At 38.7% G+C, this 20780-nt stretch overlaps 2 protein-coding genes across 3 annotated transcripts in view; one reads left to right on the forward strand and one right to left on the reverse strand.

The window, feature by feature from the left end:
* Positions 1–20780, forward strand: part of LOC140852598 (IAA-amino acid hydrolase ILR1-like 5) — a 137173-nt gene that overhangs the window by 73806 nt on the left and 42587 nt on the right. The window lies entirely within an intron of this gene.
* LOC105054375 (aminopeptidase M1-like) lies at positions 4304–19675 on the reverse strand. The gene is given in 11 exon segments (XM_073245866.1): positions 4304–4404; positions 5275–5352; positions 5430–5497; positions 5599–5713; positions 5809–5913; positions 5916–5991; positions 8506–8825; positions 12067–12249; positions 16154–16280; positions 19163–19308; positions 19384–19675. Coding segments are annotated over 11 exon segments (1587 nt in total). The 5' UTR covers positions 19672–19675; the 3' UTR covers positions 4304–4323.

Consider the following 20780-nt stretch of genomic DNA (forward strand, 5'->3'; position numbering starts at 1 on the left):
ATTTAAAAATACTATTTGTATAATAACATATTATTTTTAAAAATTTATTTCAAAAATTAATATAAAATATTATTTTAAAAAATATAATTTTAAAATAATAATAAGAATATTAAATATATTTTAAATAATAATAAAGTAGTATTTTTAAAAATTAAAAAAATAATATTTTAAAAAATAAAAGTAGGGAGGGATAAGAGATGAAAATAATAAAAAAAATATTATTTTAAAAAAATAAAATATTATATAAAAAAATAATATGTAAGTGAAGGATCATAAGCTTTTCTATCTCTTCGATCAAAAGGAATGGTGGCAGGGGTACCATGGGCGAGCAAGAGGCGGGCAACGAACTGAGCGAACGAGAGAGTACTAACAGTTGGCACAAGCATGACAGAAGACCGAGAGGATGCGAGCGAAGGACGAAAGGACATAAGTTCGCTAGGGCCAGAAGAGGCAAAGAGAAGGACGATCGTAGCCTGGGCCTCCCGTAGGGAAGAGGGATGCAACCATGCAGCAAACATTATTATTGTTAATCAAATAATAATATTTTATTAGTATTCAAAAATAATAATATTTATTATGAATAAAATAATAATATTTTATTATTATTACTAATAATATTTATTATTAATCAAATAATAATATTTTATTATTAATCAAAAATAATAATATTTTATTATTAATCAAAAATAATAATATTTATTATTAATAAATAATAATATTTTTTTCTTCCCTCCCCAAATATAATATTTTTGAAAAAATAACACATTACCCTTTTAATATAATATTTTATTTTTTAAAAATAATATTTTTTTATTATTGTTTTCATCTCTTATTTTCCCCAACATTTATTTTTTAAATATTAAGTTTCTAATTTTTTAAAAATACTACTTTATTATTATTTAAATAATATTTTAAAAATAATTTTTATTATTATTTTAAAAGTAATATTTTTTAAAAATAATATTTATTATTAATTTTTGAAATAAATTTTTAAAAATAATATGTTATTATACGAATAGTACTTTAAACTAATAATAAAATATTATCTTTAAAATATTATTTTAAAAAATAATATATTTTATTATTTAAAATAATATTTTCTTCTACCGCTTCAAATTATTATTAATAATAAAATAATAATATTTTTTTTTTTCTCCCCCTCTCCAAATATTTTTTTTCTTTTTTCCCCATCCCTTCCCTTCCTCCCGCCGCCCCCCCACCCTCCCTTGACGATCCTCACCGCCTCGTGAGCCCAAGTTATGGTTGTCCGTACCGCCCCTGTCGCAGCCCCGCCCCACTACCGTCCGCCACTGCACTTGGCTCTACGTGACCACCAAACCCCCTTTCCTCTCCTCTCCCAACTCCGGGCCACCAACCCTCCTCCCCTCCCCTCTTCGGCCTCGGGCGCCTTCCGTGCCTCCGCACCCGCACGACCGCCTCCGCACCCTCCGCGCCCCACCCCACCCCGCCACCGTCCCCTCCCTTTCCTCTCTCAGCTCTGTGAACCCGGCCCTCGCGCCCTATGTGAGCACCGGTGACCGCCTGCGCCCCTCTGCCTGTGCTCCTCGATAGAGCAAAGTAGGGAAAGAAAATGAAGACCGACCGCATGCGAAAAAAAAAAAAAAAAAAAGGAGAAATCATGGGATAGGGCATGATTTCACCCCGAATATCATGGGTCTGACCACAATTTAGCCTTTGAAATCGTGGGCCTATCCCACATTTTTACGTTGAGAATCTTGGCTGGCATGGTAATAAATCATAAAAAAATTTATTGTACACCATCTGTGGTGTAGAAAATCCAACATGAAGCATACTACCTCATCTGATTGGATCACGTAGCCATCACTTTCCATCACACATTTAATGCCCATTTAATACCCGTAGTTCTATTTTTTCATTAAAATTTTGGATGTCAAAAATGTCCCTTCCCCTTCGAAAAAATTATATTAAAAAAAATATATTTTTTTTAATGATGAAAATATCCTTCTCTCTTTATGATATTCTATAAAAAAATTATGACATCCTATGCAAAAAATTATAATTTCAATACAAGATGCATGATATCGATATAAAATGTCATAATTTTTTCGAAATATATTTTCATCATTCAAAATTTTAAATAAAAAATAAAATTATAAATATTAAATATATATTAAAAAATAATGATCATGTGGTTCAATATAATAAAATAGTATGCTCCATGTCAGTACAATGCGGGCGGTGTACCAAGAATTTCCTTGAGCTCATGATTTGAAAACGCTAGCCCACACAACCATAAAATAGTTGCAAAACGATCCTATTTTGAAATATTTTATTAAAAAAATAATATTTAAAAAAGAAAAATCCCCTCATTTGAGCTGAACTGTCCGGAGTTTGACCCTGCTTGTATGCTCGTTAGGTGGTGGAGGTCATTGAAAAGCATCTGACAGGGATCAGACGGTCCAACAGGATGTAAGGCTGTCAACTGTCCTCAATGGAGCATTTAAGCTCCAAGACATTGGCCTCTTTGCTTTTCTTTTCAGTGTTTTGCTTCCGTTGTCCGCCGCGCGAGGCTCCAATAATGTCCTATTTGATGATAAAAATTATTTATTGACGATTACAAGCTGCATGAAAAAGAAAAAAAAAAAAAGCTAGGAATAGGACTACTAGAATAGCTATATCACAAGCTAACTCGATTTCTGTTTGACTGCAACTAGAAATAACTTCAGAGGCGTTTATTATTGTCCATGAATAATAATAAAATAGATAAAGATGATGGCTAAGTGTTGGTATCATTATCAAATACCCATATTTATTTATTTATTGTTGATAGGATGATAGAGATCAAATGCTCCATATAAAAAGGAAAAATAAAACATAATAATAACCAACCTATCTCAAAGACTTCCAAAGCATCAGTCGCACCGCATAACACATTAGTTAGAAAATTTTGAGTCCAGAACAATCAACAAGATTCTAGAGCGTTTTTAAAGCTATTCAAGTAGCTGGCTAAATGTCATAACTTTATTAATATCCAACCATGCTTCTATATATATCTCTTTATGCGGCATGAGATCATAGGAGGCATAGTGGATGAGTAAAAAAGTCATTGGTGCTGCTGCGGTTTGAACAAGTTGGAATGAACTAAGGGCTGCCTATCCATTTAGCTTGACCGATCCTAATTGATAATATGACTTGACGTACAATGTGACAGCATTAAGATACAAGTCTACACTAGAGCATTCAAATCTAGGCGTTGTCCTCCGTGACTGGGTTTGGACGAGTTAGGTTTAGCCTAGGATGGTGTGTGGGGAGGGCACAAGAGAAGTATAGTGCGTGCAAGCATGGAGAAGAAAGGCCGAGAGTTGAGCCAAATTTGGGCATGAGGTGCACACGATTCCAAATTTAGTTCTGGCCCAACCTCGTGTTGGAACATTTAAATTTGCAGCCTAACATTTCATCTCTCCACCAATAGTCCCAACCAATTGTTTGACTGCTTAAATGCCCTTGATGCCTCTTGCTTGCAGCTAGTCTGAGATGTTCATTTAGCTCACACCCACCTCGTCATCTACTCCATCTTTTATGCGAGTTCTCCACTAGACCAGAGGTTTTGGAACAAATTTAGAACCGGGGAGCTTCATCATTTCGTGTGGTATCACTTCGCCAATGCCTTTCTTACTGCATTTTTTTTCTTGCTTTAAAAGTCATAGAATTTTCCTCATAAATCTTCTGAAATCGCAAGCTGTTTAGGTTGAAGATATCTTGTTTTTGCACAATGCAACTGTAAACTTATTATTGTGTGGTTCATACGGTGGAAGTGCAATGATGACTACATCTCTTCTAATTAATTTCTTCATTTTAACATAATGGACCTAACAATAATAACACAACTTCCCGTACAGATATCAATGTCTGGCTTCCGTCACACGTGCCCATAGCTCTGGACATGATATGGCAGCATTAAACAGGAAAAACGAGTCACCCTTTACATGCTTCGGAGCACACAATACGTGAACGTTCACAAGGCTTAGCCATACATGGTTCATTCACTCGTACCACCGGTCTTTTGAGCTAATTTCATAATTAATTCTTCCAGGTTTTGCTCACTTTCTATATACGATCGCCACTTGCGTTGATTCGAACATGTTCGATGCTCTGCTTCACAGTCCTAGCAATCGAAGGCTCGTGTGGCTTAGGAAAAATTCTTAATTTCATCAGCTTTCTCATCAGAAAAGAACTACATAGAGGAACAACGAAATAACAATGAAACATGATTTTTTTTGATTTGGAATTAAGTTGCAGCAATCCAACATGGCTGAAAATGTATTAAGTTGGTACTATTACCTACCTGAGAAAAATGTCACGGATGAAATGAGTTAGTAGAATGTGACGTCCCCATCTGTCTGATATATGCTCCCAGTTCGCCTTCATCCACAACCAAGAAACAGAAACCATCAAGAATGATGTTCAGCAATTAAAGAATAAATGTGTCGTAAGCAATAATACCAGTTTTCCTTCTGCCCGTTAGAAAAATTAAATAGCGCAAATGTTGCAAAATTTGTTAACAAAGCATGAGATAATTTGATAGCATACCTAACCATTTATTGATTCTATAAGCTATTAGGAGACAATTTTTCTTCTTTCATCTTTTCGGAAGTATAGAATAAAGTGTACACAAGCAAAATTCTTAGGAGGATAAGCCGCATTTAGTGGTGGACGTCCCTTTTGCAATTGTCCTATAAATTTTTATTTAGTTTTGGAATGTCTAAAAACTTTACTCAAATTTAATAGATTTAGAGAATTGAACATGGGTACAGTATTGAAAAAAAATCAATTTCACTGATCATATAAACACTGATGCATTGAGCTAATCATAAGAATGATCCATCATTGCTGAATCAGCGACCAATAAAATTTAAAGAAATGTGATGATAGTGCACTAATATATAGCAATATAGAGTTCTCTAGAGAACCACTTACCGACACTTCTGAACTAAAACAAAAATTATGCATAGATATTCATGCATAAATGCAAAAATAAATATGACAAATATCAATATAAAAGAGTAAGGTTTTGTTTCATTCAAACAAATGTAAACAGGATGCAAATGATCTGATGCATGAAAGCATAAACCATATTACAAAAGAGATAAAGTGAAGGTTTGTCATAAAGATTTAATATAAGCAGAATGGATAAGAATAAATACAACATAAAATAATTATCAGATCAAGCAAGGTAATGTGCGACTGCCGATGCATATATTATGATCTAAAAATTGGGGGGAAATTATGTACTTTCAGCCAACTCCATGCTGTTTCACTGCCCTCAGAACTTATTCCAGCGAGTGCATAGATTACATCTTGATCACGAACCTGAAATGAAGATCATATCAACTGAGACAGCTACAATAGGCATAGGCAGTACGTCTCGATCGGCAGGTATGAGATACCTCAGAGGACAGAAGAAAATTCAGCGTTTCAAGAACAATATTAGGATCTGGACAAGATGCCATTGCACCTGTAGAAGGAGAGTGTAGGTGTAAGTCACACTTGACCGCACAATACATGATCCACATACCTTAAAAGAAAGAATATTAAAAAGATAAGAAAAGAACTTACTTAACAATTGCGCCTTCACCTGTCCTATATCGGTCTCCCTGTAAAGTTTTATAAGGGACTCAAAAACATACCTATTTGTTGTTCTGACACGTTGCATTACTGCGGTATATGTTGCCTACAAGGCAATCACCACTACAGCATTTCACTTGTAAAAGAATTACAATATGAAACAGAAACCACCAATAGTAAAATATAAAACATTTTGCAGACCTTTCTTATATCGGGAGGAAGAAGTGTGGTAGTTTTATCTTCTAAGAAGATATTAAAATGCCTAGATGCTTCCATGCATGTCATCTCATGACCTAATATACCCAACCCAAGGCAGTCCAGACCTCACCACGCATCAACATACTCAGGTGATTCTCTCCAGAACAATGATCCCACCCCAATTTCCTGTACATAAGGTTCCAATTTGTACAGATGCAGTTAAAATTAAATATCTACTTTCATTTGGTACCTAAGAAACACCAATAGGGAAATAACACATAAGACTGTGTATCTTCAACAACCATATCAAACTTGTAATTACTTGGCAGTCATCAAAATAATTTATGGTCAAAAATACTTGGAATGTAAGAGTTTTAACTTAATAACTGAAATTTGAGAAGCAAGTACCCTAGTAAACAAATCATCATGCTAATAATACATCAGGCCATCAGTCATACATATGTATGCACATAAATGTACATATGTATGCATGCACTCATGTATGTATATATGTAGGCATATGTATTTGTATAATAAACAAAGAGGCCATACGTAAGGGTGTTGACATACCAACCTTGTTTCCAATACATACATTTGCAATCTCATAAAAAAAGCATGTTATAACGCATGAGACTCACCTCACTGCGGGGTTTGATGGTTGGATGTATGCAACTTTACACCCACATACAAAGGCTATTTTTGTGTTTCAAACCCATGACTCCCAGGTCAAAATGAAGAAACCTATAGTGTTGCAGTCTCATGAAATAAATAAAGATTACATCATGGAATAAAAAACTATGCTATGTATAATATATAATAAATAAAACTATTGCATATTGACTCTCTCGCTCTCTCTCTCTCACACACACATTAGTAGACCTCCAGCCATCAGAATGAAGAATCAACCGTACAATAAACTGCAATCTGCCAACAGGAATGGTTGGAATAAGGTCTGCCATACTAACCCATACTGATTGTACATAACATACCAGTAAGGTACCACTAGGGATTCAGGTTTGGTTTGAGTATATGAATCAAACTGGTCTGTATAGGTTTGAACAGAGTGGAGCCACCCCTTAGCACCCAATATTGACCTGTATCACTTAGTTTCAGCTGATACCATGGTTGGGAGTGAGAAAAAGTGTTGAAAGCTAGTCTCCATACAAGGTGCATACCATACTGTACCAACCATACCGTATCCGTATCAGTAACATACTGGTACAGTTCTGGGTACCAGTTTTGGGACCTTGGGTTGGAAGCTAGAGAGGTAGTAGAGTGACTAGCATGCGTTGTAAAAGAGATGACCTAGGTCTAGAATCCAAGAAATGAGATAACGTTATGATCGAGTGCATGGAAATGATAAAGAGGTGTCGTGCATAAGATGGTGTGCCTATTTAGATAAGTTCAAATGAAAAGGATGTAGAGTGGAATGCGAATGACAAGGCAAGTTTGTAAGCAAGTTGAGATGTGGAAGGTTGGAACTTAGAAGACATCATATGTCATAGCCATAAAAGTGAGATGCTAGTGAATACATGATGCCATAAATAACCATACTCACGGCAGACAAAAACCTCTGAGGCAGCAGCCTTGATAATAAGGAATATAGATGGAAGAGGCAGCATGCAAAGCCACCAGGATGTGCTGGTTGACAAGCAAGGTAGGCTGGCAGGCAAAGTCTAGCAACAAAATTCTTGGACGAGCATTAAGAAATAATGTAGCACCTTGGGAATTTATGCTAGATATATGCATTCAGTTTTCCGTCATCCAAAACTTCTCTTACATCACAGAGAAATGATAATTACAGAGCTCAAAGGTAATTTAGTTGCTCCTCTAATACCTATCATCCAGTGTAACCAACCAAGCAATAAAATGTTTTACAAAAGCATGAAATATTGAACCGTCCAATTCAAGCAAGGATATCCATAATTAATTGATATAGAAGGTTGTGCATTTCTACAGATCAAAAAGCTTCAAGATGCTTACTCAGCAGACAGCTGAAGTAGACTGATGAAGTATTGTTTTAGATTTTCTGATGACTTCGAGATAACTTCGGCACAACATAAGTTGATAACTTCGGCACAGCATAAGCTGATAACTTCGAGATTCTTAGGATTATCTGTAACAAGATAATGGCATGCGTTAGGCATCTTATAGGCTGTTTGATTGTCTGTGAAATTTCCTAAAACAGATAACCATAAAAGCTGGTTTTCTGTAAAAACAGGTTTTAAAAGAACTGTAGGAGACCTGTTCTTCATAAAGCTCATTAAAACAGGTTTTAAAAGAACTGGGAGAGACCTGTGTTTTATAAAACACATAATTCAGATTTTATGGCATTTGCCATTTTTCACAAAAGTGGGTTGAATGAATAACAAACAAACATATTTTCATCAAATTCAATCTTTTTACATTCTGGATAAGCCTGTTTTAGTAAAAACTGAAAATCCAAGTAGGCTCTCAAGGGACTTTTGAGAATCCACAGGAAAGATTTCAAAGAAACATTACACTAATTAGTCTGGACAGCACTATGTAATCAAGCTCTGCTCTGTATACATCCATTAGAGACAGCAAAGAAGACAAAGGCATCATGCATGCCTCACAAAGAGCAAAGGTATCATCCAGAACACCTGCCAACAAAGCTCTTATTATTAGATAAGACTAACTTTTATACGAAGATTAGAAAATATCATGGTCCAGACTTACCATATCTCTGTTGTGGACAAGCTGTTAGCCTTGATTGCTGCCTGGAGTTTAGTAGCAAGAACATCATCATATTTCACCCTGTAAAATCCCGTTTGCTCAACATTTACTTTGACCCAGAAGTGTTCATAGTTGCATGCTTCATCAGAGATCTTTGGAATACGCCCCCTTCCATCCAACTGGCAGAGAAACTCAGATACGTCCAATTTTTGCACTCTAGATTCCAAGAGGAAACTTTTTCCAGTATCATATGAACCAATACATAATGTTACTGGAACGATCCATCGTGTATCTCCAGGAGAACCACCAGAAATGAATTGTGACTGCAAATATCAGACCTCAGACTCAGATGCAAAATAGCAATGAGCATATCAATTATTTTGCTGCTGTAAAAGATAAATGCAGCAGCATAATAATCTTTAAGGAAACAGATTGTATCCTACTGGCCCTAAAATTAGGGGGGAAAAAAAAACAGAATGTCATTTTTTGAATATTTTAAGATCAAGTGAAATGATGTAGATGGAACATTCGAAGAACAATAAGCAGATGCCTAACTAGCTCATTTGTTAATTTTGATATTCTAATAACCAATTCAAATTTCACCTAGTATGGATTTATAAGAGAAGAAACGGTATTATGGAAAGATAAGATGAAGGATTTCACCATTTATACACAGGATTGTTGACTATTGTAGGTGTTGTTTGTTCAATTGACATGCTTCCTGTATTTTTAGACATCTCAATAAATAAACATTATCCACAGAAACCAGGTAGCACACCTAAGCAGTCAAGTTTATACATCTTGTATAATGAAGACAACCATAACTAATGTGACATCTTTCCCAAAATTTAGTTTAGAGCACCAAGAGAGACAAGAGACTCGTAGCTTGGCATAAAGGTTACAATCTAAGGCACAAAGAAGCTGTTTTGAAGTCGGAGGGTTATCAAGTGATATCTACTGGTTTGCTGGTTGTAACAGATGACTGGGCCCTCATCATGTGTTTCATTTGACCTTGTGGTCTACATGCAATAAAACCAAGCAACCACAGTGGTGTCCTGTGATAATTAAAAGAGAAAACGGAATGAACAGATCTGCTGTCTGTTCAAGCAAGAAGCAACCAATAGCTCCCTAATCTTTTTTCTTTAGACTAAAGTTGTTCACTTTCTATTCTGTATTAGTTCATCACTGTTACTTGGACATTTGCATCTGTTTTGAAAACTCCACACCAACATGTAATGCAAGTTGGATATGCATCAGATATTTCAAATACGTATTGGATAATTGGTTTATGGATATATTAATATATGAAGAATCAGATTTTTTTTTTTCCAACATCAACTCTTATTTGGCTCTCACACAAATTTCATGACAAGTATTAATTGCAATTCAGTCATTCTCCATGAAATGTCGGATGAATAAGTCTAGGATTCATTACCAAATTTAGTTAAACCACCTTTCACATGTGAAATCAAGAGTGACATAATTGTGGTTATACAAGTAGATCAATCTCTAATGTTAGTGCTAACATTGAAGGAGAGCTGTCAATTATGTACAAGATGAAGTAACTTAATAAATATGTCATCTTTTAATATATTCTATACTACAACATTAAATAATTAATTGTATATTTTAATAAAATTGTTTTCTCCTACTTATCCTAATATCTTGAATTTTTGCTCTTGCCAAAAATCAGATTCTTGGACATACATTGGAATCCAAACCTTGTGCCCATGTCCAAGAAATACATTGATTTGTCGCTTAAATGCATTATTTCTTTCATCTCTCGAGGAATACCTTTGCTTGAAGACATGATTTCTATTTCTAAAGGATCATAAGCTCTATCTCATGCAAGGTTGCCAAATTGCCTAAATGGTCCAAGGCATTGACCCTGTCAAAGGCCTAGCTGGAATGCCTAGGCAGCCCAGCACGTACATCAATTGAAAAATTCCTAAACTTTAATAAGATTATATCATTTCCTATGTAATTATACATAGTTCAAGCAAGATTCACCATCTCGATACCGGGCCTTATACCAATGCCAACCTGTTACTATATTGGTACGGGGCCACTTTAGCATACTAAGTGCCAGTACGCCCTCCATACCGCATATTAGTATCGAATTGGTACAGTATGGTATGACAAACTTTGGTTCATAGAAAGCACACCATAGAACATCATATTGATAAATCGTAAAGTTCTCAACTGTTTGAGTTACACAATAGTAGAATATTTAATTACTTTAGCTTTAGTTAATTTTTTAAATGATTTAAAGTGTCTAAAGCTTCTCAAAGACAAAACTTTCGAGCATCAATTAGTATCTAGGGAATGCATTATAAACCAACTTGTTTTTTCTCTGAAAGTAAAATACTTTTTTTCCCTTAAAGAGAGAATAAACTAAAAAAATTCAATACCTTTAAGAGATCAACAAACAAGGCACTTACCCAAGCGAAAGGCAGCTCCTAGATGGCTAGGTGCTTGCCTAGGCACAAAATTCACGAACCTAGGCAGTTGGGCAGCTGCGTCACCTAAAGGCTTGGACAGCACCAGGTACCTAGGCAGCTTAGGTTGCCCAAACATGTAGCAAGGACCACTTGGACATCTAGATGGTCGACCGTGACAACCTTGATCTCAAAAGTCTATGCATGAGATCTTAAATGTCTATGATTTCATAAAATTTAGGTGATTGATCCTGCTCCAACATTTCATTTTTTTTTACTTCCAAGGGATAGACAAGAATATATCTGATTTAACAACTTAGGCAGCCTGGTAAAAGCTTGAAAATGATGACACTGTGCATAGATGGGGAGGGCAACGCTGATTGGCTACTCAGCAGGCATTTCTCCTAGCATCCAAGTGGTGCATAACTATGGCGTCAAGAGACATGATATTGCCTAAAATGTGCATAACTTGTGCATCTAAGTTATGAAAATGGCACTTCTTTGCATATAGGCTAGTTTTTCATTGCTTTATAGCAAGAAGAAATACTTCAAATATTTGAAGATAATGCACATCTTTGTTATGGTTGATGGCAATATTAGTGATGGTGAAGGCCACAGAAAGAAGAAGCATATATATTCTGTGGTCCTGGAAATACTACTCACACATGTTTATGTCAAACAAACATATAGATAATAAACAGTAAAATGGAGAGGTACATAGCAAATTTTCCTTCACGCAATCAACTAGATAGCATGCTTAGCCATGTGACTACACCAATAGGCCTACAAACATACTAGTAAATAATTCTACTCAATTACTCCAGATTTTTAATCATGAATGCTAATAAGAAATATGGCCAAATCATTTTAAATAATTGTTCCATGCCCTTGTAGCTTCATGCTTAATGAAATGAACTAAAAATTCTATTTAAAATTTGGAATGTGTAGCATTTGAGAAAATAAATGAGCTTATCTTTGTTTCACAAATAACATTCTATTTACACACTCAAACATGTTTCATAAGCAATTCTATTTTAGAAGTTGACTTTCTTAATAACCGATACATGTAATTTACTTAATAAGCCCATATAGGGATATCCATCCCCGTTTCTGAATTAAGACAGACCTGCTCAAATTCTAGCATGCAATCACTGGATTTTACATAAACAACTGGATATCCTTTTTGCTTTGTCCAAGTTTCCATCATTGCTTTCACTGGCACACCAGACTCTTCTGAAAGAGCATCCCACAGATCCTCTGTCTTTGCATTTTGACAAGCATATCTTCTTATGCAGGAGGCTAAGGATTTCTGAAATGACATACACATTGGACTAAGGATCAGCATTAGAACCATCCTACAAAACTACAAAACATAATTTTAGCAGTGCAATAACAAAAGAATAACAACAGTGTTCACCTAGCTGCATTAAGATATACATAATCATCGAGAATAACATAAATAGAAAAACAACAAGTTCATTTACATATGAGTAAACTGTTGAAGAATTTCAATATGCTAAAAATCATTTTTTTCCTTTTTGGTATCTGACAAACTTTATTTATTATGTTGCACATGACTATACAGCAACATCTCAGATGCCATGCTTATTAAGGTTTTGTTTTGGAAGAGAACATCTTATGAAATTGAATACGGTACTTCAATGATTTCTGTAATATAACGCTTTCGGAAAAAAACAGGAGCAGCATCAAAGCAGCAGTCATAGAGGTATTTTAGTTATTATGATATATCAAAGTAAAAAAATGGATGTTCTAAGTGCAGTATATTTGAGGTAAACATGATATAACTATGGATATGAGCAGAAGAATTACAAATGAAGAAGTTAACTCCTGTGAGAATAGCCAGCAAGCATTACTCATCAATACAGAGAAAAAAAATGATGTCTATTTTTCTAAAACTTTTTGTGAACCTGACATCAATTCTCAGCCTTCTCAGTCCTAGCTATATGGATTGTATCAAGTTTTACAAGATTACTTATTAATTAGCGTGAAATCCAAAATAACAATGAGTAATCACATGCAGAAAAATAAAATACAGTGATTTACGTAGTTCGCCCTTTGGCCTATGGCCATAGGCAAAAAGGGGGAGAGATTCCACTATATTAAAAGGTGGAATACAAAGAGTGTGCGATGGCTCAAATAACAAAAAGCGTGATTACAATATATAGCCACAAAATCCTAAAATAGTGAGAAAAGACCAAAATGACCAAACGGGCCAACTAAAGTCCAAAAAATGGGTCAGTTCCATATTGCGGGGGCTATGCCCCCACACCCCCCCAAGAGGACTGTGTGGTAGCGGAGGGCTTGGGCCATCAGAGACCTCATGAACAATCCACTCGTTGTCTCCTCAAAATAGTCAGATCGGGTGATAAGCTGGGTCGCACCAAAATTCAAGCCACACTCAAACATCAAGGTCTGCAATCTTAGTACCTTTTACAGTGCTGGTACATTACTAGTTCAGTACGATCAGCACAATGCACATCCCGTACCAAGAAGCACCTAACCCTCTTTTTCTATTTTTTTTTAATCACAATTCCACCCAAAACTAGATGGTACAGGCTGGTACGGTACAATAGTTTGGGCTACACCAAGTAGTTCGAGATGGTTCCACTTGTTTCGGACTAGTATGGATCAGTTTGACTCACATACCATGTTGATACCTCACTAGTACAGTCGGTATGGATTGGTATGGGTCTGTATAGCAGACCTTGTATAGCTATGCAGCTTGTATATACCTGCTCTTGAAAATGCAGCATGTTCTTCAGGATATTCTACTAATGGTTTGAGTCCTGTACTTGAATATATTGGTTTGAAGACTTGATGTGACAATGACACATTAGCCATTCTAGTCTATTATCATGTTCATATATCTATCTCCATGGTTGCGAGCATCCTCTCAGTTCATTCTAAGAACTTCGCATTTGAACTGCCGCTTGCACCATAATTATATCTTGGCCATGCTGGATTGCTGTCACTCCTTATCCAATAGCGCGTCTACTATCTCCTGCACGATCCGCCGATGATTCTTGTGGCAAACACTTATTGCTGATCAACCTCAAGTTGACAGGCATTAGAGATTGTTAGTATGATAGTTTGTCAAAGCTTATCTGAAATTACCGTCAATCAATTCACTGTCAATGCATTCTTGCATTTGCTATTCAACTTTATAACTTTATGTATGGATTTGTGTATGTGGACATCGAGTGTGCCAAACGTACAATAGGGAGTGTTGGGTATAAAATACCCACAGCCGGAACCCACGGCGGAACCGCCATCAGCAAGTGCAACTCCGCCCGGACTCCTACGGGAGCCGGGCTCCACCGCCGACAGCAAGTGCAGCCCCGCCCGGACTCCTACGGGAGCCGGGCTCCACCGCCATCAGCAAGCGCAGCTCCGCCCGGACTCCTACGGGAGCCGGGCTCCACCGCCGACGGCAGTTACAGCTCCGCCCGGACTCCTACGGGAGCCAGGCTCCACTGTCGACATCAGCGCAGCTCCGCCCGGACTCCCACGGGAGCCGGGCTCCGCTCTCAGTATCAACTGCTGGTAAGCTCAATCCGGACTCCTATCAGAGCCGGATTTCACCCTTAACTTTGTTTGCAGCGCAGCTCCGCCCGGACTCCTACGGGAGCCGGGCTCCACCGCCATCAGCAAGTGCAGCTCCGCCCGGACTCCTACGGGAGCCGGGCTCCACCGCCGACAGCAAGTGCAGCTCCGCCCGGACTCCTACGGGAGCCAGGCTCCACCGCCGACAGCAAGTGCAGCTCCGCCCGGACTCCTACGGGAGCCAGGCTCCACTGTCGGCATCAGCGCAGCTCCGCCCAGACCCCCACGGGAGCCGGGCTCCGCTCTCGGTATCAACTGCTGCTCCGCCCGGACTCCTACGGGAGCCGGACTCCGTTCATGACCCCTACCGCCTGGAGGGCCTCACCCGGGCCTCAACAGAAACCGGGCTCCGGCCGTTACCGAGCTTCAATCGACAGATCCACGCCCCCTGACAGGCCCCCAAAACGGCCACGACCCTGCTCCACTTCCTGTGGCGGACTCCGCGCAGTACCATCATTCCCTGACAAGCCGCAGTGGCCATAGCCGCCCTGCTCCACTTCCTGTGGCGGACTCCGCACAGCTCCACTATCCCCTGGCAGGCCACAGTGACGGCCACGAACCTGCTCCACCTCCTGCGACGGATACCATGCGATTCTCCTGACGACGGACGCTGCTCCACCCCTCATAACAGATTCCACGTGGCGGGTCGAAGTGATGCCCACGTATCTGCTCCATTATATTTCGCAATCAATTTCCCTGACCATGGGCGGCCCACTACCAGGCGGTTACAAACGTCGCCATCAGTCCGTTGCCTCCCCCGCCTATAAAAGGGGGACTCAGATACGTTATTCTTTAAGCTCTTTTGCCTTATCTCAAAACTCTGCTAAACTCTCCGTTCGAGCACTCCATTCTTGTTGAGGCAGAGAACTGACTTGAGCGTCGGAGGGTCTTGCCGGAGCACCCCCACCTCCGGTTTAGACTTCCCTTGCAGGTCCCGGCGGCGACCGCGGCTTCCTTAACTCCAGCTTCTCCGGCGCAGGCGGATTTTTGCACCAACAGGGAGTATTCATGCAAATGTTCTTATTGGTTAAATGCCTTCAAGAAATGGCATTCCCTCTTATACTTGTTCCTCAAATTTCACTTGTCAATGGCAAAAGTTTTACTTTAGCAAAGATTCAAAAGGTCTAGCAAGATGTAGATCAAAAACAATATATATATATATATAGAGAGAGAGAGAGAGAGTAACATGTAAAGTAAGAAATACAGCAAAGTTACTAGTGATTATTTTACAAAAAGATGTGGATTTGTTTCCAAAATTCTTCAAATCATATATGAAGCAAAATGATTAAGTGAAATAAAATCAAAGAAAAATTGTAGACAATTCTTTTTGACAATAATTTAGTAAGTCTGTAAATCACAGAATTTCTTGGCACCGAATCCTTCATTTATCATTTGAAAAGGCATAACTGAATTTGGTGAAAGTTGCTTCATGAAAGTCAAAAAAAGATTTATAAAATTCCAATATCTCAAACAAGTTCATGCATATGAACTACAGTGCTGAATCATTACCTTAACACTTAACAAAACATTTTTCCAGTTTCAAAGTTATGCAATCTAACGAAACAGAATATGGTTAAAGTAAACTTAACCTGAAATACATCATAGCCAAGATATGCTTGCAGCATTCGAATGACAGCAGATCCCTTTTTATAGCTTATTGCATGAAAAATTTCATCAATTGCCCGAGCATGGGTTACTTCTACCTGCAACTTATGCCTTGTGAAAGCAGAAAGCTTATAACATCCTCCTTTGATATGACAAATATTTTGAATTTCACATACCGATCAATCATCATGTATACAAATATAACTTTGATGTTCATTAAGATAACTGCAGGGACATCTAAAATAACTAACTTGAAAGTGACAAATACACATGCATACAATCAGAACTGTGTTTTAATTGTTAAAACTGTGTGTCCATGCCCATTCTTGTCAAGGACTCCAGCTCTGCTGACAACTAAATTGTCCTTGGGCTTCCCCATGAATCATCACCTACCTACATGCATGGTTGAGATGCGGCTCCTTGTCCACATCATTGCAGGGAGAGCCGTCCAAAGGCCATGTGCACTTGTGGACGCTGCTCCATTCATCAACATTCATTTAATAGAAGATGAAAGTTTTTTTCCCTTTTAACCTCAGCTCCTCTCGTTGGTAGCCTATTGTTCCGTGAAATAGAGGGTAGCTAGCATATTACTCATGCGATGCATGGGTGCAGTTTTTTCTTCCTTTTCTTTTTTCCCAATTTTTCTATAAATGCAATAAAGAATAAATATAATAGAATAGATAACAGAAATATAATCTAATATAATAGATATAAGAGTCTAATTATTTTCTAAATTACGAACCATATTAATAATATTATTAGTATGGGTGTCCACATGGCAGATGGAGAGCTCAGCACAAGTTCACGTGCCCAAACTGTCCACGAAGACAATTCGAGAATAGTGTGTAAAGTACCAATATTTTTTTCATAAAAAAAAATATTGATTTATGCACGCTATCTTCGAACGAAAATTCTAAGGCTTATAAATTTGTTATGCTACAATTAATATATTATTATTAAAAATATTTTTATTTTTAAAATATTTTTAAATCATGATTAAAATTAATTATATCAAACAAATAATTATATCTAACATTATATCTAATTACTAAAATAATAAATAATTACTTCTAATGGCTAAAATTTATTAAGAAAAAAATTAAAAAATATATAAATTAAAAAAATGGTTCTCACCTTCAACTCTTCCGTGAACAGTGATGGTGACAGTGACGGCAACCGACGATGGCGGTGGCGGCCCGGCGGCGGCGCGGCGGCGGCGACGGCGGCCCTACGAAACCAGACAAGCCAGGTAAGGGATCGACCTTCAACTCTTTCTCAGGTAAGAAACTGAGAAAGAAAATGAGGGAGGGAGACAGGGGATGGATGGGTCGACCAGCGGCGACTGCCTTGCAGACGCTGCGGCGGCGGGGGATGGGAGGCCGAAGCAGCAGGCGGCGGCGGGGGACGGGAGAGGGTAGGAGGCGCTCGAGGAGCTTGAGCTTGGGGAGGAGATTGGAGGGGACGTTGGTGGCGAGGACAGTAGGGCGGCGGCAGACGAAGGCGTGGAGCTGGCGAGGGGAGAGGCCGGCGTGGCGGCAGAGGAAGGCGAGGACGGCGTCAGGCTTGTCGGGGGTGGTGATGTGGAGGAGGGATTTGGAGGCGACGAGGGCCTTATCCTTGGAGTAGCCCAGACGATCCATCAGGTACTCCGCCATGAAGGGTAGAGGAGAAGAGGAGGTAGTCGTTTCGGCGGCGGCCGGCGAGGAAGAATAGGAGGAAAGTATGGAAGGAGGAAAAGGAGGGAGGAGAGGTGGCCGCCACCTTCATTTTATGGATTGGAGGGTTAGGGTTTCGAGGGATTGGAGGGAACCGGAGGGAAGGAGGCAGAGAAGAGGGAGGATTCGGTGCGCGGAGGAGAGGGTGGCGAGGCGGGAGGGAGATGGCCGGCGCGCTGGGAGGTGGGCTAGATCAGCGACGGGGGGCGGGCTCGAGCGGCGACGGTGGCGGGGAGGGAGGGCTCGACGGCGGTGGGGAGGGAGAGAGAGAGAGAGGATGGTGGCGGAGAGGGAGAGAACTTATCGGGAAGGACGACCGGCGACCAGGGAGGGAGGACTGTCGCCGGAGATTGGGGAGGGAGAAAATTTGGACGACCGCGGCGGAGATCGGGGAGGGAGAAATCAACAGGTTTATTTTCAATTAGGGCAAAATATCAAAGGGTTTTTTTTTTAATTAAAAAATATTTAGCGACGAAATACATTCGTTGCTAAAAATAAATATTCTGTCGCAAAAAAATATATTTTTTGCAACAAAAATTTTTTCGTCGCAAATGATTAATTTTTTGCAACGAAAATTTAATTTCGTCGCAAATATAAAAAATGGTCGTAAAATCAAGTTTTTCGCAACGAAACAAATATTTCGTCGCATAAAATCAAATTTTTTGCGACGTAATTATTTTCGTCGCAAAAAAAAAATTTAGCAACGAAAAATTTTTCCGTCACCAAAAAAAATATTTTTTTGCGATGAAAAAAATTTCGTCGCTAAAGATCAATTCTAGCAACGAAATTTAAATTTTCGTCACAAAATATTCAAATTTTTTCAACAAAATAAAATTTAGCGATGCAATAGTTTCGTCGCTAAATATAAATAAAATTGATCGCAAAAGCCTTTCTTTTTTGCAACGAAATATCAATTTCGTCGTAAAAAATATAATTTTTTTGCGATAAAATTTTTTTTTATCGCAAAAAAATATTTTTTTACTACGAAAAAAAATATTTCATGGCAAAAAAAATTATTTTTTGCAACGAAAAAAAATTCGTCGCTAAAAATCAACTTATAGCAACAAAAATAAAAATTTCATTGCAAAAGATATAACTTTTTGTAATACAATTTTTTTTGTCGCAAATACCTAATTTTTGGGGACGAAATTTAAATTTTATTGCAAAAGCTTAATTATTTGCGATGAAATAAATTTTGTTGCTAAAATTTCATCGCAAAAAGTCAAATTTTTTGTAGTGGAACTCCGAAGATCGACAGAGGGAGAAGGAGAAGAGTACCTTCGATAGAAGCCCCTCATGTGGTCATTGAGAACGCCGGAGAACCTAATTCCAAGAACTCCCCTCCCAAGAGGGAGGTTCTCATCGAAGATGAGCACCAGAATCTCATCCTCCTCCTCGAGGACGACCTCCTTGGGCCGTAGCTCCTGATCAAAGAGAAGGCGGCAGGATATGAGAACCCACCCAATTCCAATGGCCGATAAATAAAACTTGGAGCTTACCCTAGGGTGAGGATCGGCGGTCCGGAAAGAGACGAAACCGGAGTCGATTTCGAGGTCGAGGGCGTTGAGGACGAGGCACGGGGTGGCCTCGACGACGTCGAGGTGGACGTCGACGGCACCGGAGAAGACGCAGGCGGCGAGGTCGGGCTTGAGGGTCAGGTCGTAGCGTCTCGGGATGGCGAACTTGGGGAGGCGGGTCTGGCACTTGAAGGGGAGGACGACCGGCGATGCCATGACGCTTCGGACATAGTGAAGTGTGGAGTGGGAGAGTGGAGGAATGGCGCACATATTAATTTATGGAAAATGCTTTAGGCCAAACTTGTTGGTTTTAAAAAAAAAAAAAAAAGCCATGCGACGAAATCGGCATTTCGAGTTTACACGTCAACATTGCCTGTATTTGAATCATCCAATCTCGGCTAACGTGACATGATAACGATTGCAGCCAATCTTCTATCATCGGTAAAAAACATCTGTGAAATAAAATTTTCATAAATCAAAATTATACCCGATAGAGATCCTCCGATATTTAAGTCAGTAGAGAGTTAGTGAACAGCAGATAATGAGTAATTGAAATGATAAGGTATTAGCCCAGAATTATCCTCCATGCTGTTCATTTACCTCCTTTTAATAAATAATTCTGATGTAATCATCGAGCACGTGATTCTGCTTTTTATGATACTAAATTATCGGACCATAATCATAGAGTTAATGGATTATTTATGCCCACTAATGACTGTGACACGTAATCGATAATCGTTTATAACGGTTAGGTGTATTGAAAAGATAAGCCAACTATATGTCGGTAATAGTGGTAAATCGATGGTCCTAGAGATCCGAATGAGCATCGGTCGGTAATTCTGATATATCGATGATTTTCGATCAGAAGTTAACCAAGTTGTCTGTTGGTTGATAATAGCTGACAGTCGGTCGGTCAATCGATTGTGAGTCGACATAATGTGTTCACTCGATCGATGTAGAGTCAGAATCGAAGGTCGGTTGAATTGTCCCAACAGTTGCTCCCCGCTTTCAAGTCCAAGATGGTTCGATGTGTATATTATCACGTGATCTATCACGTTGGATGAAGGAAGACAACACATATTGCCTCGAGCCCCGATTCAGTTGCTGGCCTTTATGATTTTTGGAATACGAGAGATCTCCGATCGTTTTATTGTTTCGATAGCTCCAAAATCATCATTGGGTTGTCATTTCGATAAGATAATTTGACGTCCAGGACATCCGGACGATTTGATTCTGACTAATAGATCTGGACCATGTGTCCAAACACTATTGGATCGAAACTATTCATGCAGATAATGGTGAGGTGGCACGATCAGGAGCAAGTGCGTCAAACCGTCCGATCAATGGTCAGTCTGGATATTGCCACGTGTCGTCATCTG

This window comes from Elaeis guineensis, chromosome 11 (genome assembly GCF_000442705.2).
Source record: "Elaeis guineensis isolate ETL-2024a chromosome 11, EG11, whole genome shotgun sequence".
NCBI classification, from domain to species: Eukaryota; Viridiplantae; Streptophyta; class Magnoliopsida; order Arecales; family Arecaceae; genus Elaeis; species Elaeis guineensis.